Source organism: Pieris brassicae, chromosome 5 (genome assembly GCF_905147105.1).
Source record: "Pieris brassicae chromosome 5, ilPieBrab1.1, whole genome shotgun sequence".
Classification (NCBI taxonomy): Eukaryota; Metazoa; Arthropoda; class Insecta; order Lepidoptera; family Pieridae; genus Pieris; species Pieris brassicae.
Genome location: NC_059669.1, coordinates 8,792,036 through 8,818,993, shown reverse-complemented (window position 1 = coordinate 8,818,993; position 26,958 = coordinate 8,792,036). Strand labels below are relative to the sequence as shown.

The following is a 26,958-nucleotide window of genomic DNA, read 5'->3' as shown; positions in this document are numbered from 1 at the left end:
GAATTTTATCCTATTCAAATAATGTGTATAATATATAATAATGTAAGCAAATTTTGTAATGATCTATCAATCAAACCGTGCGACGACGAGATACATTTTTAAACATTGTTTTCTCATTTTAAGCAATAAATAAAAACGTGTTTGTTCATTATAACAAAGTCTAAGCCGTAAGCTACGCAAGTGTCGATGTGAAATTTGGGAACCCTTTTAAGTATAAAACCTGTGTCCCAGCCCTTCTATAACAAAGTTGATATATATATATACTTAAAATTGAAATGTTCATTTTCTTTCTTTATTTTTTTTAAATGTGTACAATAAATTCTTCATCTTATATAGGTACGCCTAACGTAAACCCAAAAAACGTCGAGAAAAATTTAATTTTTTAAAAATATTATGTTAGAGTTTTTGGCTTCCGTTTACTTTATTTATATTGTGAACTTCTTACAATACTATTTTTAAGTTATTAATCGATTCAATTCCCGGGTAAGCCTTTTTCCTAAAAACACACATACAGATCCATTTCTAAGTGGCTTATCGTCAATACAGAGATTCCCGGTTTTTTACCTTATTTGAAAATATTTCGTAAACTAAATGAAACCGTTAAATTTAAAACTGTACTCAAAAAGAAACCTAAACGAAGGATGTCTAACTGTAACCGTAATAGATGTCATCTAAAAACCGTTTCGTTTAAGGAATTTCGTCTAAGAAATTAAGAAATTATGTAAATTACTGTTTAAAAGCGCTATCGTCAAGAATGTGTATAAAAATTGATTGGTAAACACAAAACTGGTAAGAAGAGGCGAATGACCCACGGCTCAGCTGCCTGCAGCGAGGGTTCGTTTAGTTTTATTATTCTCTATAAGAGGCGCCTGTGTGATAATACATCCTGGAATCCGGTGGAGACCCGGTCGAAAGCTCTACTAAAATTTAATATATAGAAAAATAGTCTAGAAAAATCTAGATATTTCCCGACACTGCAATATTGATTTGAAATGTTTTATAATTATAACCAATATAGTTTAGTACGTCTGCATCCTACTATCATAAACAGGGATTAGTCAAGATGCCTTAACAGTAGTGTATCTAGAAAGTCGAAAACTAAACTAAAAGTGACAGTTTGTGTCGACAAATTTAGTTTTCGACAGTTTCGTAAAACATACACTTCTGTTGCACCATCAACAATTGTAAACCCACAGGGCTCCATCGTGTGGAGACTAGCATTGAATCAATTTTATCACAACCGTATTTCTGTCATTGTCTAAAGTCAAAATCTATTTTTAAGACAATCTATATTTGTAGTGTCGGAATAGTATTAAACGAAACATTACGTAAAATCCAAAAGATGAAGGTGAACATCGCATATTAGTTTGACCTGATTGCACCTTTTGTTAATTTTTAAGCAAATAGTTGACCATCCTTCAGCGTATGTTAAGCTCTGAAGTTTCCTGGGTACTTGGCAGGCTTCACGTAACGACCTTACTCCTGCAAAGATTTCTGTTTGTTGGAAAGCCACAGCCACGCATTCCAGGACTACGTGGGTGCCTGTCTGTCGCGCCAAGGACAAAGAGATGTTTGTTAAGGAGGCAGTGGCAAGTAGCTCGAGACTAGCGCCAAGTATCATTCTCGTATTTAAAAAAAATATTGAAATTTTAGTTCAGACCCAGCCAGCAACGCCTAAGACCAGGGACATACGCTGAAGGATGATCAACTACTTGATTAAAAATGAAAAATTAACAAAAGTTGCAATCAGGGGGTTGTAGCGACACTAAATTAATGTTTTAAAAGTGTTTAATTGTAACATTTCTTAAAGCGTTATGTATGTGTTAAAAGTACCATAAAATTTGTTGCATCAATCACTTGCAAAATACTGGTCCATTAGTTCTTCTGCGCCTATTAATGCAGATAATCTAAATTATTTACCAATTTTGTATTCATTTGGATTGTATGTATTTTACGTAACAAGGTCGTGGAATGGCGTGTTTATAACCTTTATTTTGATAATAGCTGAAACAATATGTCATTTGGTCATAAGATTTTGACAGAAGGGTGAGATTTCATGAAAAATACTTGTATCAGAATACTTATGTAGTGATAGAAAAAGAATGAAAAGAACAAAAATATGCGATGTATTAACAAAAAAAGGGACGAAAGATTTTAAAGAATAATATGCCAGAGATGAGAGAAGAAAAAAAGGCCGTCAAATCATAAGATGGGAAGACGATCTGTCGGAAGGATAGAGAAGATCAGCTCGTGATAGAGACGAGTGGAAACAACAAGGAGAGGCCTTTGTCGGAAGACCATGTGACCAATTCGCTGCTGACTAGTGTGCTAAAAATCTAGTTAAAATGTATGCTATAGGTAATTAGTTATGTATTTAGTTGTCTAGTGAAAGGCTTTCATTATTATTTACATATTAGATAACCAGTTAACGTACCAGCGATGTTTTGAAAAATTTTGAAATAGATATGAATGACTTCTCCAAATCATACGCCTTCAAACAACTTCTTTTTTTCATTGTCGTTTAAGTTTATTTAACCAAATAATCCAGCAGTTTATACGTATCAAACATATATCCCATTTATTATTTAGTTCAACGATTTTAATATTTTATTGTATAAATCCTTCAGTCCATTCTCAATCCTCTTAAATATAACAGAAATTTAGATAATATGCATTTCTAAAAAAATTATAACCTACATTACGTTTTTTTAAGAATTAAAAAAAAACAAAGTCAGAGACTTTTTTTAAAATATAGATACTAAGTTTTTGCAGTCAATTGTCTAATGAGACCTACGTTAAAATTTAAAGCGATTCAGTTTAGAGTTACGAAATTGAATACTACTTCAACTGACTCAGGCCGTCATTTGGATCGTATTTAAGATGGAATTACTTCCGATCATAAACCTTTGTAAGAATTCTTCTAGTCAAAGAAACAAGTCAATAATGTAACTAAGGTATTCATTATTTTCCACCACATTGAACGACCATCTAGAGTTTCCAATGCAAGATGACGCGATGACCTTACTATTTGATATTAATTTCAATTAAATACTTCATCGTGTATCATTTTTGCGAATTATTTCCTGTCTGGGGAAGTAACAGAAACCATTATATTGAATAAAGATACACGACCCACCAAAAGTTTCATGAATATAAACAGTTTAATTATGCATTTTTAAACATTTATGCATACATTGAATCCGGGCACGGTACTTGAGAGTTTTTTTTATATATTTCCTAAGATATTTATAGAAAACATATAGGACATTATTGCAAAAGCAAAACCAGTGGTCCCGGACTTTATTCTTAGCGAAACAATAATTGTATTCGAGTGACACCGAAGGCTGTAAACTTGTCTTTGAATTGATCAATGAATCGCTATTTTATATTATATTTATATTAAGAGGGAAATATGCCTCTCGAAATCCAAGAATTTTTTGATGTACAGGAGTCAGACTTAGTGTTGTCTCGTTTTTGAATACTGGTTAACTTCAAACAGACGCATACGTTTAAGTTGTTATGTTAGTAAAACCGGCAAGTTATGACGTGACACCTACTTAAAGTATACAGTTAACATTACAGTCCAACTTCAATTACCGAAGCCACAGGTAATAAACAAAACTAATTATCTATTTGAACTTGGCATATTAATAGGTCCGTGCATACAGTTAGGCCTCAACAATTACTCGTAAACTTGAATTGTTATTTTCTCCGTCTTTCCGCAAACAGTAATGCGGAAACAGTCTGTAATGATAACATCGTTTGTGAAATCCTTAATTAAAAATATAATTTGTCTTTTACTCAACCACTACACATATTAATATGACCTTAAATTTAAACAATAATTACATTACTCAGTTTCCGATCACGAAAGCTCTTGCTTTGAGTCGTATTAATAATAAATTGGATGCATAAAATAAGTTCGTTCATTCATAAGCATTCGTTATATTGATAAGATATTTCTTACGAACACTGCCTTAACACTTGAGATATAAAATTAAATTCTAGAGAAAAGTTGTAGCTAGATAATGCCTACAAAAACATCAGCAACAACATATGTTGCAACCGCCAACATATGTCACCAATATCAGGAATGATTCACGAGAAAGGTATAAAAATTTTCAAAGTTTACGATTCACGGGCATGTTAAGTAATTTATATGAAGTGAAACTTATTATTTTGCGGTAAATGCAACCCTTGAACTTCGGGTTATATGCGTGCAACACGAAGTTGTCTAGTCTAGTATATTAAAAACAAGATGTAATGTCAATCTAACTGTGAATTGTAATAAATTATGAGAAGTGACTGTAGATTAATAATAATTATGAGGTGATCCATTTTAATGCACACATTCCAGTAACACGACAGGACCTAATCCAGGATTAATACAGCTTCCAAGTAAATAAATGACTATAATATTGCAGGTTGCAGATAGGGCTGCCAGCTTAGTTTTCTTAATCGAACTAAATACACTAAAATACATAATATTTCAACTATTATTTATATTTCTCGTTTTATAATCGTTATAGATTTTAGGTAGTTAATTTAATTATGCTGTTTGTCTGTTAAAGGGTGTGCAATTTGTTTGAATATTTTTTTTGTTTGTTCTAAATTTACGATTTTATTATATTTGTTGACAAATCTTATTAAATAAACAATCTATCAACATAACCTATACAATTAAATGAGGACATATTTTCATTTCAATATTTCACCGTTTAAAGGCGTTAACAAATCTTTAAAAAAAATTGGCATTCCTTCTCTCTCAGCTAACTGCGGGATTGTCGATTAAGCACGTTTTTCTGTGAAACATTATTCCACAGAAAAATTCAAACGCAATTAGAACTTTTTACAGTCACTGGCAGGATGCAAAAATGTATTCTACATTTGAAATAACTTAAGGTGCAAGTTGACACAACTAGCTTTTTTCTAGAAATAATACTGGCAACATTAGTAGCGGCCAGGCCATTAACGCAAAATTGATTACTACTCCCTATGACGCCGGGATCTCGCATAACTTGATTTTATAACGTACTCCGTCTATCTATAATTTATTAATCTCTGTCTAAAAATAAAGTAGTCATTACCAAGATAGCTCGGGTTTATCGTAATTTTCTCGGGGCTTATTATACAGCTTTTTGCTTTTAATCGAATAAGTAGACTAGGGTCAAGCCCCGGCTTCTCACCGGTTTTGGCCTGATGCCTTTATATGGACATCTTCTATATGGTATATGAAGACGATTCTATTATTGGGTGGTTGAGAATGGCACAAAACAATGTTTATGCAAAAACTATGAAATAAGGTATAGACGCGCATAGGGAACAAAAGACCGCGTACCAAAGCTATGTTGGACTAAATCACGAAATGATAGCAAAGGCGGATTAGAAGGATTGAAGATTCAGAAATGTGCCTAAAAAATAAACTTTAGTAGAAACTGCTGTTCGTGTGGACAGAACGTGTGGTTCGTTGACACACAGATATTACTAAACACAACTTATACCACACCCAACTATTACTATCACTATTATTATGCCCTCAGTTTCAAAAATATGTAAAAATATATCAAAAACTGTCTTTACAAACTGTATAAAAAAAAATACAAACTAAATAGTAGAACTTTATATATGTTATTTTAGTTTTAACATAATTATTACTTTATTGTTAAGATAGAGCATTTTCATTAAATGAAATACTATAGAGATATACGTTAACCAGCTATATCTAACATAAATTACTTAGAGTGGAGTGTTTTATCAGATAAACGATGGGCCGTATTAGTTTGCGTTGTTATTCATTGAGCGGAATGGAAAAGATAAAGCTTATTTTGAATAACTCTAAGATACAATATTAAAAATAAGAAAACGATTCTGCTATTATTATGTTTTATGGGGTAGAAGGAAAACGAGAAGACGGATCATATTAAGTGCCAATCGCCGCCGAGCATGGGCTGTAATAATAGCATCTTTCGGAATACCAATTTGCCGTCTGGTAATTTATTTTATTTTAGTGTAATCGTAAACGCCAGAGTTCCGATTTGACTTAACACTCAAACTTTAGTTTTAGTTTTAGAATTTATTTGTCCCGCGATAGCCCTATATTGGTCTCAGTCGCCTATACCCTAAAGCTGATACTTCAATTCACATTGAGTCTCGAAGTTTTATATCTGTGAATATCTAAGTAATATAATTTTGTATTATCATATTAATTTATGTATATAAAACTAATTTGTAACTGTATAAAAATAAATGATAACTTTGTGAGTCGTACTTACTTACTTACTACTTTTAGTTTAGTATATTAAACATCTGTCGCTGACCATTATTGCTGGAAAATTCTCGAAACGTCATACACTGAATATTAGTGCTATGCACGCACTTCACAAATTTTATAAAACCTTAGTTAAAATTCAGGCAGCATTGTAAAAATCTTCTTAATTAAATTATATAAAGCCTCATTTTTAGACATATAGTAAAGAAGGTTTTTTATGATATTAATAAAAAACAGACACTACAACATACTCGGTCTGGGCAACAGATTTATGATCCATTTCGTCATCATTTGTTTTTCCTGACATACAAGTAGGTTATAGGTAAAACAACGCTATGTTTTCCTTCACAACAACTATTGGCCCCAATACCTTTGATGCACAGCCAGGGTTTGAACCTACGACGTCAGGGATAAGAGTCGCAGGCTGATACCACTAGGCCAACATCTGCGGCTTCGCGTAACTTAAACATTAGATACATTTAAAGCGTAACCATTTGATACCTCCATTGGAATCTTTTACATTTAAGCGTGTAATTGTATAAAAATTGCTCTCTGTTAAGGAAATTATTATTATATTGTCTTCCTTTAAATATTATGAAGAGAGAAATGAACATTGTCAAGAAAATTTAAATAAAATTGGTAGGTGGGTAAGCTGATTGTCACATCGATAACAATTGACAGTAATCAATATTTTCAGATAGTGAAAATGAAATGTCGCGATAAACGCATAGATAACATAGATAATAATTTATTTAACTGCGACCTTTAGGTTCATTTCTTCAATTCCGGTTTGACCTGGTTTAAAAAAACCATTGTATATAATTTATTTATTAACTTATTAGGAGTTTTGCAATCACGTTAAAAAATAAAACCTGCAACGCCTACAAGCCTTTTGGCAGTGTGAGTGTCCACGGGCGATGGCCACTTCATATCTTATAAGCCTCCTGCCCGTTTGCCCCTGTTCTTTACACATAAAGTAATTAAAACAAATAAATTAATTAAATCAGTCCTTCCTCGCTCGTAAATTAGATAGCTGTATCCCATTAAGCATGATATATACTGGTAGTGTAACTGATATCCATAATAAGAAATAATCAATGGCGCTACAACCTTTTAGGCCTGTGCCTCAGATTTCTGTATCTGTTTCATGATCATTTGTAGGTGATCAGCCTTTTGTGCCTGACGCACGCCTTCGACTTTTTGGGTCTAAGGCAAGCCGGTTTCCTCACGATGTTTTCCTTCACCGTTCGAGCTAATTTTAAGCACATAGAAAGAAAATCCATTGATGCACAGTCGCACGCTAAAGCCACTAGGCCAACACTGCTCACTGATATATATATATACACAAATATGGAGTAATTACAATATTCCCAACCTACATAGTAATAATAATTATAAATAGATAGATAAAAAACTAAAGTAAATTTAAAAAGTTTGGTCCCAGTAGCTGTGTACCTTTATCGCCGTATTGCTATTCTTATTCTTTGAGTGAGAAAAGTACGAGCTCCGGGGTCTACTATCTTCGAGGCGTCAACTTAAATCTTTTATTAACGCCTGTGTACCTTTATTCTAAAGGGAACAAAAGCAAAGTTGGAGAGACGTTTTGCACTAATAACTTTTGAAATTTAGAATACCGATCATATTATTTGTCCCTGTCACTCTCACGTCACGTTCCAAATACATAAACACGACAAAACATATTAACTAATGAATAAGATGTATGGTCGTCATTTCTGAATGACCGCGGTGTTTTATATCAAGATTAATTGTAATGAAATTAATATTCAATGAAGGTACATAGCGAGAAATAATGAAAAGATTATCTCTCGCAAGGTGAAGTATCAAATTACATTCCTGTAATGATATTAAGTAGCTTAATCAAAACTATGTGTATATGTTCTTTGTGGTTTAATCCATTCTAGATCCCGGCTTCACGCGGCTGTATGTCTATTTCGTGAATACTTCGCTGACGCAGTGGCCTCCAAATTTAGAGCAACGCCATCTTTGCTGAACGCGGGCTACCACTTGCTAAGAGCATTTAGAGCTTGCGTAAGCAAAGTATTATGGAAATAAATATGCCTATGTTACTCAGCCATAATGTCCATAGAATTGTTTGAATCAGTCCAGTTGTTTTGGCGCAAATTCAATGTAAACTAAAAATCAATAATAAATCTTGTTAGTGTAGATTAATGGAGGTACAAATTTTCCGTTTCCATGGTAACGCACTTGGCGTATTTAAACACAATTTTCGTGTTATTTATCAACTTAAATAGTCTTTGGAAACAAAAGACTGCTGATTATAATTTTAAAAAATGATTTTGTTTCATATCTATTGTGAAACTTAGATACATTTGGACGACCGTGACCGCAACCTTCTTTAAAGTCTAAGTCCGCGCATGTCTGAATACATGTAGGTACTTTGTAAATGCAAATATTTCTCATAAAGATGCAAGAATATGAAAAAATATTTCCTGCTACACTTATCAGATAATTCAAAGACATCAGGTTAGTCACGAACGCGTAATCTTTTATTTCCGAGGATTTCCGCTTTAATTTGACAAATGAGACGGCCATTTAATAACCTTTTTTATATAGTTTCCAATTATTATTATTATACATATTTATAACAATAGAACCTTTAACTAATCTCGCGTACTTTTTTATTTAGTATGAAATAAACCTCTATTATAAAGAACTAATTTATATTTTTGTATGTTTGTAACGAACAAATATAAACTACTGAACACAAACTACAGTTTCAAAACTCGCTCACCATTACAGTGCTACATTATCCCTGAATAACATAGGTTATATTTATTTTCAAAATATATAATAAATAAACATCTAGTCGGGACAAGTTAATACCTATATTTAGATAAATGTATGCTAAAAAGAAATTACATAAGAAAATATTATCTACGTTTTATGTACGAGACATAATACAATACACGAGTAACGTTAACTTATTGATAATGAGGATAATAAATTATGTAATATAATTTTTAGAAATATATTTTTTTCGATTCAATGATAGCTAATTAAATACACGATTCTTATCGATCGTGCGGTTATCTTTTGCCCTTATCCGATAGACTTGAGCGGATTCAGAAACGAGACGCGACTCGAAATGTCAAAATCCAATTTTTGACGTCAGGCAGTAAGAGTTTATTTAGAACAAACGGACGAGAGGCTTACCTGATGTTAAGTGATACCTCCGCCTATGGACACCAATGCTCGCGATTGCGTTGCAGGCCTTTTAAGAATTGGTAGGTTATTTCTTGAAGGACCTTAAGTCGAATTGGTTCGGAAATACTTAAGTCGGCAGCTGGCTAGTTCCACATAGTGGTGGTGCGCGGCAGAAACTGCCTAATACTCTCAGTTGTGAAAAGGCAAGTTGGGACTCGTTTCGTACCCTTAGATTAGAGAGTTTAAGTGTCCAACAGTTGCTGGTAAAAGCTAAACGAAAAGAGGCATGTCTTCCAAAAATCTATGTATCAGACACAGTCAATTACAATTTCAATCACATATATTTTATAAAGAAAACACTTAAATACACACCGAAATATGTTTTCCTTTGCGTTAAGCATTCTTATTAAGTTCTCAATAGTAAACTACTCATGCCAAATTAACTCATTAACAGGTAGACAAAATGTTATATGTGACCTGGAGCCAGCATAATCCTGTTTCACAATGACGGAGATATAGCTAAGTGGAAACCTTGCAAGTTAATATCATCGTTGCAAGGGTTTCTTGTAAAATTGAAATAAAGTGATGTTAGCCCTTATAAGGCTATATTAGCAGGTTATTTTTAATGTGAAAACCTGTATCTTTTAATAAAATACAACAAGACCTAATTGTATGCAATTTCGATATAGTTCTCTCAATATTCGCTCTGATTTCACGATCTTTGGATCGCGCGGTACAAGAACTAAACAAGTTGCTATCAGATTACAGATGCAGCTTTCGAGGTAACTCCATGGCGCGGTATCACTTATCAGATGAACGCTCTCTAAACTTATAGCCATTTTATATAATTTATATAGTGTTCTCCATTCGCGGCTAAAGCTTTTTGATGCTTTGAATGGTCAGAGGTCTGGGTTTTCATTGATCAATACTCTGTTCCGCTCATTAAGTCTTAAGAAAAATGTAAGTATAGTAGAACCTCTTTAAGTCCAACCTCGATATGTCAAGCTTGTAAAAAAATTGTTATTTTCAAGTTCAACTTGGATCTGCGCTACTCTATGGGTGTGAAGCTAGGAAGGTCACTAAAGACATCTCGCACCAACTTCAACTTCAACTCTCAACTCCAACTTCGAGGTCTTTGTCAACCTCTGTCTTTGTCAACCTCTGTCTTTGCTGTGTTCTGGGTATCGACAAGAAGATCTCTAACTAGCAACTTTGGGAGCGCTGCGAAAAACCCCGATTAGCCAGCAAATCAAGCGACGCACGCGGAAATGCATAGGCCCTCCGAAGAGAATCCAATCATATCCCCAAGCAGGCGCTTGATTGGAACCCGCAAGGAAAGCGGAAGGATGGCCGTTCCAAGCAAACCTGGCGTGGTACAGTTGCAGATGATGCGAAGAGAGCCGGAATGGGATATTAATTAGGTTCAGCTCCGAAACCTCCGTTACCATCTATAAATATAAGACTTAATAAATACTATGTTTGTTACCTCTGTAAATTGAAGTTATTTATTTAAAATATTATTTACTTTACTTCAAATTTGTAAGATTTATTAACTCCTACAACTCGAATAGGTGGATTATCCACCTAAGTTAATCATACATTAGTCGAAAACTCTATAACTAAAGTTATTTGGCGTCTTCCTGGATTTTTGATTTAAAGAGGTTTTACTGCACGCAAAAAAAAAATCGAAAACATTCTCACGGATTTCCGTATACAGTTGTAACTCATTTCTAAGATTGTTTCGGTGAAATAACGTTCTAAAGCAATCGTCTTATACATAGAAGACATCTAATTAGAATTCATATAAGCTTGGTGCTGTCTGTCGCATCACAACTGATCACTAACATTGTACTTGAAAATACATTTTCGCATCGATTTAAAAATTAAACTGACCCAAAGGGTAAATATCTCCTAAGCTCTGTATATATACGTTAATATATTCATATTTATAAATATATTATTTATTTTCCATATATGTTACATATTTTGTACCAAAATATCTTTAATAATTTTTATACTTTCGTCTCCTAAAGCATTGGTGTGTATTTTCATTGCGGCGTAAAAATAAGCTAAAATAAAATAAATAATGGCAGAATGTGACTATTGCGGTACAGACTCAAGTCTCAAATATATTTTTCATTATTATGATTTAATGAATTCTTAAAGATCGTTTTTACATTTTTTTATTTATTATCATTTTATACACACCAGTATTGTTTCGTCAGCGATGAACCCAAGTACTCCGGGCGCATTATAATATTTATACACAACTTTATTTCATTTATTTTACATCAAATGTCAGAAGCCAAAAATTCGTAGCGCGTGCAAAATTGTTGTTTTCGAGATGGAAAGATGGGAAAATCGTTTAGCATTAAGCAAATTGACTGTTTATGCACAGCTGTCAATTGCTATAATTGGACAAGCATACATAAAACAAAGTAGTATGACAAAAACAATGAGAAACGAATACTGTTTGCGATCTTGGTTGATATTTATTTTTTTAATACAAACTAAACCTATCTATTTATCTATATAAATATAAAGGGAATAGATAATATGTAAACGTATGCACCTATAAAAAAACAACACAATTTCAAGATTGTGTGAATTATATTTAAAGTCAATGACTTCTTAAAGGTCATGAACCTAACTCGACATATTAGCTGATCCAGAGGGCTGTAACATCCCGTCGTTCGTTTGGCATTAATTATTTTTCCTTATATACATAGGTAGCACTTGCTTTTCAAAATAATATAATAAATAAGCTACTATATAAAAATGTTAAAGATGTTAATGTAATTTAACAGTTATACAATTGAATGTTTACAAGTAACCTTTCAAAAACCAAAGGTTAACCATTTAAAAACCAAATATAAAATAGTATATAAATACAAATTAATATGTCATACAGAACGTATGTAAACTTTATATTAAAATACCTCCAGTATAAAATCACGAATCACATTGTTCATGTGTGGAAGCGAAACAAAAATCGAACCATTTGTGTTTATTGGGAGGATATTCCCAATTAAGGGAATATATATGAATCGCATAACCAGAAAGAAAAAATATTCAATTGTAAAACAATATTTTTCATCAATGAGTCTAGACTAATTAAGTAATCCAAAATAATTTACTTTCAATTACTTGAAATAATAAATAAATAATTACTTCTTGATTTTATATCTGAACAGGGATACTTAATATGACTTTACAATTTTATGGCCCTTTATTTTTATAAACATATTTTTTAAATATACAATGACATAAACGTGAATATATTACATTATTTAGTAAGTCATAGAGAATCTTGTGATATTTTCTTCATTCGGTACAAAATAATTGTGTCATCGACTATTTATTAATATTATGTATGCTCCGCGCGTGGACTAACTAGCCTGACAGAGATTAGACATTAATTTGAATATTTATAAGTAAATAGTTTTATGAATGAATAGACTATAGAGGATCCATTATGCACGTGCCAATTTTGGTCTATTGAAACTTACCGGGGTTGTGTTTTGAAATTTTGAGGTTTTAAATCATTTATCTTTAATAGAAGGCTATGAAATTAGGAGCACAGTAAATAAGGGAACTTATGTAAAAATAGTTTTAAGTATTATTACATATACAATTTTTGCATTTTTAGGTATATGCCAATTATAAAAACACGAATTTTTTCACTTGCGTTCTACCTATTTTATAATGGCAATACAAAGACAGGACGCAAATTCAACGCTGTTCAACATTAATGATTTTTCTTAGAATGATGACACAATTATTTTATTCTTTTAAACAATGAAATAAACAATTAGTGTGTGAATTCCTCATTGCATATTTCGTATTGAATAATGTCAAGCACAGAATATGTGAAAAAATTACATTCTGGAAAATGTTTCCATTTTTAAACTTTTTATTTTTTCTTTATCTGTGGTCTCAATACGGCGGCCCTTCCTTAAATAATGTAGTTGTAGAAATTGAAAAGATTGTTAAGATATTTAGTACTTTTCTCGTGGAATGGAAGGAGAATGGAAGCTGTGTGAGGAAAATGTCAGCACTGGGGTTCCCAACAAAATGCTGAAGGAAAGATTGTATTATTGCGTGAACTTTAAAAGAGTTTGTATGTTTTCCACAAATATTATCGAAACTAATATCAGTTAACAACGTAGGGAACAGTCCGTTTTTGATATCAGAGAGAAGATGAAAATAAAAGGACCTCGGTAAATAAAAGGTGATTTATAACCATTTTTATTCTAACTATAAAGTTCACAAAAGCGAGAGTGCTTATCTGAATAATAATCTAGTTTATACAATAATTATGACTTAAAAGTAATATTATGGTGAATTTCTTACAATTCTAGTAAATAGCTAAGATAATGTTTATTTACTTAGTGTTCTGTGGTTTTTAAAGTCGGTTTAATTTGTTTTTAGTAAACCCAAAAACTACCGATTTTAACAATTATTATATTATAATTATTTCTAAAATCTTTTCCGCGACAATTCGTAAATATAGAGGTACATAGAGCCCACAATGATATAGTAATTTCTTATAAGAAACATGTCTTACATGATTTCCATTGTTAAAGCGATAACACGAAAACACTTTGTTTATATAAATTTGAAACGATGTAAAATATTTAATACGGCAAAAAGTTTGGATCATTTGACCGAGTCGAAACCCAAATTATGAAACAATCTATTGGCTCGTTCAATCAAATTTGTATGCAAATATTTCTACTGAATGAAATTGTCTATAATTACAAATAATTGTCTGTCATGATGGTAAATTGTTATTGTTACGGTTTGACGCCTTATGGCCGCCATTTTGGTATTTGGGACCCAAAAATACCTCATCATTTACGAAGTTGCAGAGTGGATATCGATTTTTAATTAAAAAAAAACAGCTACTGTTTATTACGCTTTACAATTTATAGTTTAGTATTAGGAGTATTAGTATTAGTTTTAACTTTTTTTTGATCACGGGGAAACAGGCTGGTGGCTCTGCCTATGGAAACTTACTATTAGAAACCTTTAAAGAATTGGTACACTCTTATGTCGAAGGACCTTAAATAAAATTGGTTTGGAAATATTTCAATGTGTAGCTGGGTCCCCAAAAGGGCTGGTGGGGAAAAAAGTGCCTTCATACATACTAGTTACTTGCGTTACAAAGAACTTATCTAAGAACTTGATACTAAATTTTAAAAAAAATGAGCAAAAAGTATAATAATTGATATATACAATAGTTAAATATTAATTAATCATTAATTTGTAATTCCGAGTGTTTGATATAAAAATAAATTTAATTATAAAAACTCTTAAAATCTATTAATATTTTTAATTACTTCAAAATCGTTCCCATAAAATATAAATCCTTAGTTCTAACAATTTGAATATAAAACGTCAAAATAAAATGCTAAACAACGACGCGTAAAATAAGAAATGGCTACGGCCCTAGAAAAGCGAAGAACTTGACCGCTGGCTGTCAATATTAGATATTTACATCTAAAGATGCATCGCAAAGCATAAAGATGGCATGCCCTGTAGGCCGAGCGCGCCTAAACTCCTACCTATATAAGCACGAGCGTTATGAAACAACCACCAATACATTGCCAGTCGTCAAACCGTTCAAACATAGTTGTTTCCCTAAATTATTATTTTGTGCCAGTGCTTCTTGAAAGTTCATTTTGTTTGACTAAGGATCTAATAGCGCTAGGTGAGTAGAAACAATCGGGCTTTGCTAGATTTAAAATTATTTCTACGTATGGAACATTAAAACAGCATTCGATTTTCAAAAGTTTAAAATAAAATAATTCTTTATGTTAAAAAATCGTTATTTACAACCTCTTTTGTTATAATATCATAAATAAAAATAAAAGTGATTTTAAAAATAAAACATTAAGACTCATCGAATAAATGGAACAGATTCAAAGAGTATTCATGCATGATCGGTCCACACAATACCCAGACGACACAAAGCCAAGGATGTAACAAAACACCCGCGCCCAGTTCCTGATACCAATTTGCACATAACTATTAACATAAAACTCAACTAAAATAATAATCCTTAAATTATAAATATCTGTTAATAAAAATGATAAAAAGCTAGATTGTGCAGGCCGACTTCAAAACTTTCTAATATTGTAATTACCCAAACGTAACCCTTACAAAAACATTATCAAATTACAGTTAAATGTAATCCAATTATGTACCTAATACGAGACTGTACTTTTCCCTGTAACAGTCAAGGTTGTAAACTACGCAAAGTTATAGAGCTTCTAAGTCTTGATCCAATTTAAACAATAAAAAACCCCTTTTGATAAATCGAGAATCTAGACTAACAAACAAAAGTATCTTTTTATTAAAATTCTTGGAACATAGAACCTCTTTTTACGAAAAAAATATTTTTTTACAGAAACTTTTAGAAATGAAATTCAGGTTTTTATTCTATACATTTTTAAATCTTCAAATACTACACGTATTCAATCCTAAGCATTAAAACCTTATAATGAAATAATAGTATTTTTACATTCTTAGAGATAATAAAAACTCCATTCAATACGTATCAGTACTTTGTAATTCGCAATTCGCAAACATTCGTTTTAACATAGACCTTTTGAAAATAATATAGAATTTTAATGTCTATAAAACCTATAAAGAAACAACTAAGCCCCGCGTCTCATTATGAACGATCAATGCTACTTTTTAATTTAAAATGCATAAATTTCCGCTTTAGTTACATTTAGTTAATATACACGTAACTTGATAAGATAACAGTTTTATAATAGCTCGCTTTATTCAGATTAAAAACTTAACAATATTAACCTTAAATCAATGTAGTCTTGGTAATTATGCATAGGTTCGGATAGTAGACATTTAAAATATGTAAATCTCAAGTAAACTTTATTACAATTATTTATCTCGATACTACGTCTTGTTGCGACATTGTTATTACAAATAAAAATGCTTAAGAAAATGTTTCTTCAAATGTAAAATAACCGCAGCTATGACACTATTTTTGAACGCTTTAAATGCAAAAATTCAAGTATGGTTTTGCTAAATTATCGTGATCGCAAAGATACGTAGAGTTGGGACTCTCTTTTGATTTAGATACAAAACATGACATAGATACAAAAACGATTATAACGAGGTGAAGAAACGAAAATTATCATAGATCTTGTATTCCTACTTTCAAATGTATGCAAAACGCATTGCTACAATAATCGTTGGAATTGTAGGTTTTTCATCGGTCATGGCCACTTCTATAGACAACACAACTTCTCTTGAAAGTTACAATATGACAAATATCCATTACAGCTGACAATAAATTACAAAAAATACAATTATTATTTCCGTCTTTGCAAATTTTGGTCTGATAGTATACTTTAATATGCCCCAACACGTTTTATGTCGCGGTCTAGCCTTAAATTTTAATATACAAACCTTCAAATTAGACGTTTAAAAAAAATTTTTTCGATATAAAGACCCATTTGGGATCGATATAAAAAGAAATTGTAAATGGCTTGTCAAATATTATAAAAGCGTTATCGAGTATGGTACAAGAATGTTAATACGTCTTAAGGGCTATTTTTAAAGCCAGCTTGTCTAGAATAATGATTGGTCATGGTCAGTGATATCTTAAGTATCTATCTACCCTTCGAAGGTACTATTACCTCTATGGTGTATAATTTATGTTCATATTAAGGCCAAACACTTAAAGTTTCTATTGTTATGTCATTGTATAGACAATAAAGTCCTAGACAAAAATGAATTATTCAAGATGTCGATGCATTAAAGAAAATTTAATTTTAATAATGCTCGGGAAACCTAGTTTTTATTATAACACTTACAAAGATTACTTTAAGATATTAGCTATTGCTAACGAGTTACTTGCTATGACGATTGATATCGTTTCGGTGGTGAAAGAATACGTAATACGAACTCTTAATGAACTCGGTAATAAGAAATATTTCAAGTAATGACCCCGCAATCTGACTGAAGCATAACAAAAGTACGATAAAAACATTGCAATCACCTCGGTAATCAAGTTTGCGTCTTGATGGGAACCGAAACGAATCATTTTCATGACTCAGTTGCTCGCATCATTAAAGGCGATAGAAAAAATATTATTAATTAGTAAGATTGAACACATATAATTAGCAATAAATCAAACCACGTTAAAATAACCACAGACTACATTTCGTTCTCCTGCAGTTTTTATATTATTTATGCTACTGGCAAGTCTTATCTTATTATATATTTTTCAAAGACCGATTAAGCGAAAATATATTTTGTTGTTGTTATATTCACGCTATTAATTTCCCACCTATTTAATGTAACGTTTCGCATTTGTCAAATGATTGACGCATGCGCTGTATATGCGCCACATTTGCGTAGTTTCCACAATTTCCATATCAATTATATTGCATATTTTCAAGTTAAAATGAATAATGTAAGATAAAAGATAAATCCGAGTATTATGAATTGAGAAAAGTTTTCATAGCGATAAGCTGTATAAAAAACTTTTTGTGTCGATAGGATTACAGTGATTTCTTTTATATACAAACTCTTAAAGTTAAGCGAAAATGCTAGTAACTCATGACAAACTCAAGCTGCGTACATATATATTAATTCCTTTTGATGCCATAGTTAAAAAACCATTGCAAGAAAAGCTGAATTTATAGGTATTGTATTTAAAAAATCAATATGTCCGTACCAGGCTAAGTCGGCAACCGACAAATCTCTTCAAGGCAATGCAATTATCTAACATAATGATATTTTTCACGCATCGTAAGTAGTTAAAACAATATCTCGAATCAACAAGGTCAGACATTTAAAATTTTAGACATGCATATATTCCAAAACGTCTCCTTTCAATAACAAATTGTTTCTGAACAAGCCATACGAGTATACATACAGAAGTAAAATTAATTCGTAAAATATAAATCAAATTAAAAATACATTTTAATATGGGACAGCAAAACCATAAAAACTTTCGGATCTTAGTTAATTTCACAATAAGCAATGGGCACTTAGTTGACATTTTAAGCTTGTTGGGCACCCCGTTATTTTCCAAATGCTCTTCCGCTGGCATTGACCTAAGACTTCTAGTCCAACATTTACTCTATGGTACCGTTAACACTTCCGATCAATATTCGAAATTCAAATATTAGTTGTTCGACTAATCCACGGATGGATTTCAAATGACTGACTACTATACTTTAGTTTTCAACAGTTGTTAGACTATTATATTTTCTAGAGTTGCATATAAGATTACATTTTAATTATAGGCCAGCTTCGGGCCACAATCCGCACTGGTGGTAAGTTTCGTGTGGTTTCATGCTAGTTGTGTTCATTTGTATTGAATGTTATCGCTAGAATTTGAACAGCGTAGATGTAGAGTGATTTTGTAGATACGTCCTAGAGTGCTTTTTTAACTCCCACATAAATCCTCTCCTGTATTTAGTAGACTACTTGTTATTTCATAATACCAGTGGGTTTAAAGTTGGCGAAGGCGGAAGCTTTTAAAGCCAGTCGTGTCTTTCAACTTTGTGGTATTTACAATTTAAGTACCGCAGTTAAATTTTAACTAAAATAAGATTTCGAAGATCATGTTATCCCTATATGGAACTAGGTTTATACCTCACTGGATAATTTCTGCTCGAAGTCCAAATTAAAAGAGAGTATTTAAAGTATGAAATGGAATCCAAGATGGAGGACTGAAATTGGACATATCACACAGCGACTAGGAAAATCAATTCGCTACGAATAATACTTACACGTTCCTCGGTTTAATTTATGTTTGAAAACAAGAACTGAATTCAATACGTATTTATACTGGAAACTTTACCTGTAATTGGTATGGAACTAGATCCAAAAACAAGATTTAGCGCGATGACCTCCGTGAGACAAAAAGATTTTATCAGCAGTCAGTCTTACTTATTATAAATTTCCATTCTGAGTATGATCTTTTCAATTTATATTTTTATAATATCACTCAAATTACAAGTAATCCTTTCTACATATGACAGCCTCAAGAGAAATCTACAACAGTGTTGTTACTAGCTGTTCCGCGGTTTGGTGCCTTTTGATATATTGACTGTCCAAGACGAATTATTTCTCAATGTAAACCAGTGGTTACGTTAGTATAAAAGTTTGTAAATAGATCTCTACTCAGATATTGATCTAACGTTATATTTAAACCCGCAGCTATCTGCTTATCTGATTGAGCGTAGGAAAATCCCGTTATTATCCAAATGATATAATGGCATCGATCGGCCCCAATGCAGCGACAATGAACCGCGGTCCGTCCGTTGCACAATCGACACTTTAAACTGGTTTCACATAACAGGCTCTGTATGGGCAATGAAATCTTGCTTTAAAATAATTATAGACTTGATTTTAACCGTGAATTCGATACCCAAACTTGTTTCTCGTTATGTCCCGTAATTTCTGTCAAAGGTTTTATTCTATCGTCTACTAGCCGGAATACAAAAACTGCTGCTTCAACAAACATGAAGGTTCAAGACACGGAGGCGGCAGTTATATTATGTTTTTTATATACTCTAGCAAACCTACCCTCCCCGGCCACTCCCACTGAGGCTGGCTGCCATTTTACATCTCGATAAAACAGTGGTGATCATTATAGTAAGTTTCTATGTTATTGATTCAAATGCCGTCAAATTTTCGCGTCAAACGTTTCGACATTAAACCGACATTTTTTAGAGACGAAATTTTTATCTATAATTACGAATATCTTGTGTGGTAAAAAAGTTCGCCAAATTTCTTATCGACTTTTCTGCTGCTTAATATTTTCCTCAAGTGTTTTTTTCCACGATACTCATTTTGAAGAAATGGCATCTATTTAACTAATGTAATTTACTTATCAATACAGATTAAAATGTGTTTAGTGAATTATATCTAAAAGTTTAAAACCAATATTAAAAAGCGATACATTCAATAAACATTGGCCTGTATTTAACTTGCGCAAGATCGAGAAAAATGCCGTGATTTGTAATATTCAATATCAATTATTGTAATGTAGGTATAGCGATAAAAAATGTCTGGGTCAATCTAGCCGGTCACGCTTTACTCTTAAATGCTTTGAAATTCTTCGAGCGTACTGTAAACGTGCAAATTTAAATGACATACCGCAATTTAATGTTTTACTTGTGTACATTGGAATAATAATACACGGAACTTAAGAATATGTATGAACTTATTATATTATTGCAACTTAGTTCTCTTTTAAATTCGCAAGTCTGGAATTACCTATTATACTGTATATTCACAATGACCATACGTTTAGTAACTTTTACATCTAGCAATGAGTTAGCGCTGATTCGTTTTTTTAGAATTATTATACTATAAAATTGTTTTCGTTAGTCTGGACAGTTGTTCTCATCTGTTATTATTGCCCTTTATTTAAAAACTGGCCGTAAACATTTAAAACTATATATTCTTATCGACATTATTATTATGTCTGCTTACTCAATTCTTTAGTATTAAACAGTTTTCACTAATTTGGTCACATATCTAACTCGTGTATCTCTAGAAAAAATATAAACAATAGCGGCAAAAGAACTTAACCATGCATGCTGTACTTTTTGCGTCGTACATGACATAAACGTGTAAATAAAAAGCGTATAATAATAAAATTTGCTCATATTACGTGTCCCGCGTGAACGATGACCAGATATGACATACACAAGATTACCTAGACACGATAAATAGCGAATGACAGAGCTAATTATGTTAAGTACCTAGTTGGTTGGGAAAGAAAATTAATAATATATATGTTATTTTTACCTTATAAATGTATATTGTTAGGTAGGTATGACTTAAAATATATCGAAAAAGTAATAAAATTAATAGACTAATTAGTAGACATCAACAAAACAGTGGCTACCACTGGCCACTGCTTTTCTTGTAAGATTCGAGATCGTGCGTTCGAAATCTTTGCCGTAACGGATGTTGTCGTATGGATAAGGAAAACATTTGAAGAAACAGGAATAACTGAGTCTCAGCCTACGTATGAGGCGAGGTCGGCTGATTATCTCCGTGCCTATAAAGTTAAATCAATTTAACCCCGCTACTAGATTATTGTTTGTGACATCAATTGATCAGTGTTCAAACGCCAAAAGTATGTTAATACGACATTAATTAATGACATTACAGCATCTTTCGCAAAGATTATTGCAATGCTATTGATAGTTAATATTATAATTATATTAGAAGAGGCCTTGTAGTTTACGAAACCTTATGTGATGCATGTTGTAACTTCTTAAGTACATAAGTGCTAAATACGAGTGTAACAATGCACTTACTTGTTACTCAACAAATAATTCTAAAATCAAATATGTCTATAGATATTTTGATCTGGTGAATTGAGGCCATAGATAAGGGTAAATGAAAATAATTTGGGGCTAAGTTGTGCTCTATTTCCACAGTGTGTAGACGATCTTTTTGGTTTTAATAAGAAAGTTACTAATAGTATAAAAAATATAATTTCCACGTGTACCATAATTTATATATGCGGTCAATTACAAAAGTTTTCAATGTATATATATTTTTACATCAATTTTGATACACACTCATTTCTTTTGAATCTTCAATGTCTTCTGTATATCGGGAAGCGTACAGCTGAACGGCTTCGACACTCACGCGGCCCTTATTGGGGATTTTCGGGTTAATTTACTTGAGCTTTCAACAGTTAATTTTAGATATAAACCTTATTATCAATATTAGTTGAAAGCTTTTTTTCTATTTGAGAAATTTCGTCGTCCGTAGTTCTTTCAGGGAGACAGTTACCTACTTGATCAAACCTAGACTATCAATACATACATAATTATTTCCCTTAGTAAATATTTCACGGCTTCGAACAGTAAAATATGTTGATTGTCGCAATAATGCAAGGACAAATAAACAAGGCCTACAATCAGGTTATCAAATTTGAAAGCCTATTCAGTATTCAAACATGTTTAGCAATACAGGTGATGGTAAATCTATTTACCATAGACAAATGTCAAATTCATCAATGTCAATATAATAAAAAGCAACAGATGCTTGAAGTTGCTGATATAGAATAAATAATTAGATTGATTTTTTTTTCTTAAAAAATCTTAACGCTTATAGAGTATAAAGTCAAATTTATATTCGTATACCAATTAAGCAGAGGGTAGACTTCGAATCTTTTTGCGTATATTGATGATCTGTATCGTGCTAACAGTCTGTATTGAGAAACCCCAAACAATTATGTTGATATATTTTACAACAATATACCAACTTCCCGTAACTTTGTTTATGATATTTAAGTTTATATTTTTATTTTGTGGTTACCTGTTTTATTTCCCTTGCTAGCTTGATCATGTAATTGATGTGTATCGGTTCAAATTTGTGTTCATATATTCTTGTAGCAATTTATGCATACACGTTGTTTTAGAACTTATAAATTTTTTAATTCACATAAGGGTAGTAATACATTGTCACGTTTCGAGGCATGTATTCGCCGCATCGCCGGCATATTTTTGATTGGCGCAATGAAGAGCATGCGCTGGGCTTCAATTGAAAGATTGCTCGAATGTGTGGGAAGACTCGAGCTAAGGATATCCTTCCAGAATTACTCAGAAACAATCAAACAAATCAAACGTTTTCCGCTACAAGTGGAATGTTACCGTATTCAGTGGTTTTGGATAAGATTCAAATAATGCGCATAAAAACCTTGGATTTCGAACCTATGCATTGGTTTGCTAACGGGCATAACACTGAGAGCTTCCATCAAGGAACACAAAAATAACAATAACCATTGTACACCCTTTTACGAAAAAACACATTGTTTATACTTAATAACTATTCTTAACAAATTCTTACAAATTAGTATCAATTTATGATTGATAGATTTTCTTCAACTCACATCACTCACATCGGAATCGTAGCCAAATTATTTGAATGTTGAGGTCACTGTAAGGCAGTTTTGTACCTCGCTATACAGCGTACAGGTATATATTATTATTAAAAGGGAAAACATTCACTCCCATATTTATTTTTTATTGTAATTTCGACGCATGATGTATGCGTTAAATACATAAAAAGAAAACAAAACTAAAACTACGATACTTAAGCGCTGAAATTTGCTTGTTAATTAAAGTACATAAAATACATATTAAAGCATTCGATAAACATAATAAAGAACCTGTATTATAAAAGCGAACAACCCTTCCCTTCTAAATAAAAGCAAAATAATTATTATGCACGGAAACGAATAAGTACAACTTGTAAAGTTATAAAATCATTACCAGAAGTTAATAACCGTTCCGCATTTTAAGCTTCATATATTACATATTTTGGCTGTCACCAACTTGTGAACGATATTCTACAAATTTAATGCGTTTTCAATTTAATTAATAGGAGATTGCTACAGATATAAAATTACGAAAAAAATCTGTTAAAATTCACTACTGAAGCTTCGCATATGTTTAAATTGAATATTAAAAGCAAGAGATCTGTCGAAACAACTAGTAACAAAATAAGCTTGGTGGATGTCATAATTAAGTACTCCATGTAAATGCTAGAAATGTGTTTTGTACTGTGCTTAGCGCATCTGCTTAAATCGCTTACCTGCGCAACATGGAATACTTGGCAAGCGTAGAACCGGCGGAAAGCGACCATATTATGTAGGGATTATTAGATATTTCTTCATTTTTTTCATTCAATTTGTATACATAAATTGTCGATCCGTGTCAAACCGTCATTAGCCGTAATAGTACAAGTAGGTACACCACAAGAATAATGTAGAAATATTTTTTTACAACGAAACGAATACGTAATATATTTGATAATACATTTGCTAGTTCCTTATTTAATGCGAATAGTTTACTGCCAGTATTTGCTTTCTAGGTGTTCATAATTACACCCCGTATATTCAATTGGATTTGCGGCACACAAAATATCGATTCATTGTTATGAATGATATAAATTGCGGTTTAACGATCAATGAACTTGCGTTAAATCATTGGCTGTTCGAATTAGCAATGTCCAGATTAGCCCACCAGTGAATCATTCACGATAGCATCTCTGAATTACCAATTCTATTCAGTACGCGTATTAAAATTCAAATACCGTAGTGTGGACGTCTCGCCTGATCCTTATGACAAACACACAATTCCCATCCGGTGTACTAGACAACGGTAGGAAATGTCCACAATGCTTTGAAAATCTCCAAGCGTGTGCAGATATTTTTTTGTTTCATTGGCTAGCTTCAAAAATCCGTTATCGTTGCGCGCTATTTTTAATATCCTCAGGGGGCTGTAATTACGAAGGATGTACGGTCTATTTGTGGCGTGGCGCCGGACCACATTCCAACAGGACCTGGGATACGACTTAATGACTTACAGTATATAAATACCTCGTGTCTATGACCTATAACGAGTTTATAAGACATGCAATAAATTTTAATATCTTGTTCAAATGGGTATAGGTTCTTGCTAACGCTTTTTATTTAGATCAGTTTTTATTTAGGTATATTTCCCTATTTATTAACCACTTTCACAAATAACCTACGTCCGGCTCAAAGTCAACTTTTAATTCAATTTAACTAGGCACTCGCCCCCAGCATGTCGGGCCCTTACATTATCCAATCTTAATTGGAAAATTGCGATGAACGTTAAGCTCGGAGGCGGCGCGTAACATTGGCCTTACCGCATTCACGATTTGTAGACGTGCGTTGCAATTTTTCTATTAGTTTTGTATATTTATAAATCTTATTATATTGTTTTTGTTTTTTCAGGATGAAGGTGCTGATAATCTGTTTGGCCTTTGCGGCTATGAGCCTCGCCATGCCCGTTGCGGAGGAGAAACAAGAAACACCCGTCACACCAGTTGCTGTGGCGGAGGCAAAGTCAGGAGAAGAAAAGGTACAAAATGATGCACAACCAGCCAAAGTAGATGAGAAAAAAGCTGATCCTGAACCAGCCAAAAAGGAGGAAAGCAAACCAGTAGAACCTGAAGCTAAAAACGCAGAATCACCTATTGAAGCTGCTGTCGAATCGAAACCCGATGTGAAAGAAGATGCCAAGGAAGAAGAAAAGAAGGCAGAAATACCGGAAGTCAAGTCTGAGGAACCAGCTAAAGAAGACGAAAAGAAAGCAGAAGAAGCAAAACCCGCTGAAGTAAAGCCAGAGCAAAAAATTGAGATCCCTGAACCCAAATCTGAACCAGAATCAAAATCTGAGGAATCTGAAGCAAAGGTAGAAGAAGTCAAAGAGCCAGCACTTAAATCTGCGATCGCCGAAGGTTTTGACGTAGTCAGTGCAGTAAAGAACCCTGCTGCAGTCGCCGATGATCCTATTGATGCAGCTGCAATAAGTCCCATCACCGCATCACAGCCAGCCATTGCCCCTAAAATAGCTGAACCCGAGGAGAAAAAGGATGAGACACCAGCTCCTGAAGAACCAGCTTCAAAAAGTGGAGATGTTGCGGAAAACTCACCGGCTGAGTCGAAATCAGAAGAAAAAAAAGAAGAGCCATCTGCTCCTTCTACTCCGGTTGAACCGAAATCTAGCGCCGCCGGTGTGGTTGCTGACGAAGCACAACGAGTGGTTCGAGATGCTGTAGAAGAAAAGAAAGAAGATATTCCAAAGCCAGAAAGTAAATCTGCAGAAGTAGAGAAACCAGAAGAAAAGCAACCCGAAGTTCCTGAGATTGCGGCCAAATCTGCACCCAGTGAAGAGCCAAAAGAAAAGAGTGAGAAAGTCGAAGAGAAAGTAGAGAAGGTCGAAATTGCAGAGAAGGCAGGCGAAGCACCTGCAGAACCTGCAAAGGAATCAGGTGACGTCAAGGCTGAAGTCAAGGAAGGTGACTTAGCGTTAGGAGACGCTTCAGCTAAGAGCAGCTCTGAGGAGAGCGGAGAAAGTGGGGAGAACAAGGAGAAGGACTCATCAGAGGAGAGCGGCGAGAAATTGGAGAATTCTAGCCCATCCTCTTCTTAGATAAACAAAACTGTGCAGGCGGTGGGCGTGTGTCGACAGCCAATGGTTCTCGACACGCGCCCTTTGCCAACAAGCGAGTAGGAGCCTAGAGCTCAACGCTGTGCGTTTGTGATGATCCCCCGCATTAGCCGGCCAAAAGCCGTATTCGCGTGAATGTCAGACTAGTTAGAGACTTATTTAAATAGGAAACTAAAGAATTACCTACGTTGTAATTATTTGCAAATAAATTATCGAATTTCCGGTACTCTAAGTAATAAATAAATACGTTTTTTACTACATGTTTTATTTATACTGTTACATTTCTTAATATGTAGCTTAGTTTACATAAATACCATGTAAAATACCTACGAAAATAATCGAAATCATAATTGGGTATGAAATATTAGTTAAAATATAATTACTTTATTGGAGTAGCAAAATAGTCTTTATTTAGAATATAGACGTTTGGACTGAAAATCATTTTGTAACAATTACAAGTAAAAAAAATTATCTGCCGTTATATATATATATTTGTATTATAAA

General features: G+C 32.9%; 2 protein-coding genes across 3 annotated transcripts in view; one reads left to right on the top strand and one right to left on the bottom strand.

The window, feature by feature from the left end:
* The window catches only part of LOC123710026 (autophagy-related protein 101), a 49,683-nt gene that overhangs the window by 7,115 nt on the left and 15,610 nt on the right, over positions 1 to 26,958 (bottom strand). The window lies entirely within an intron of this gene.
* Positions 15,043 to 26,709, top strand: LOC123710027 (neurofilament heavy polypeptide). 2 transcript variants are annotated; one of them, XM_045661688.1, is made up of 3 exons: positions 15,057 to 15,167; positions 18,742 to 18,771; positions 25,236 to 26,709. In XM_045661688.1, the coding sequence occupies exon 3, from the start codon at positions 25,237 to 25,239 to the stop codon at positions 26,434 to 26,436; it is 1,200 nt and encodes a 399-aa protein (XP_045517644.1). In that variant the 5' UTR covers positions 15,057 to 15,167; positions 18,742 to 18,771; position 25,236; the 3' UTR covers positions 26,437 to 26,709. The 2 variants fall into 2 exon arrangements, with proteins under 2 accessions (XP_045517643.1, XP_045517644.1); XM_045661687.1 differs by lacking the exon at positions 18,742 to 18,771 and having other exon boundaries at positions 15,043 to 15,167.

Excerpts from the sequence above, each read along its gene's own strand:
- LOC123710027 (XM_045661687.1), top strand. The coding sequence starts at position 25,237 with ATGAAGGTGCTGATAATCTGTTTGGCCTTTGCGGCTATGAGCCTCGCC.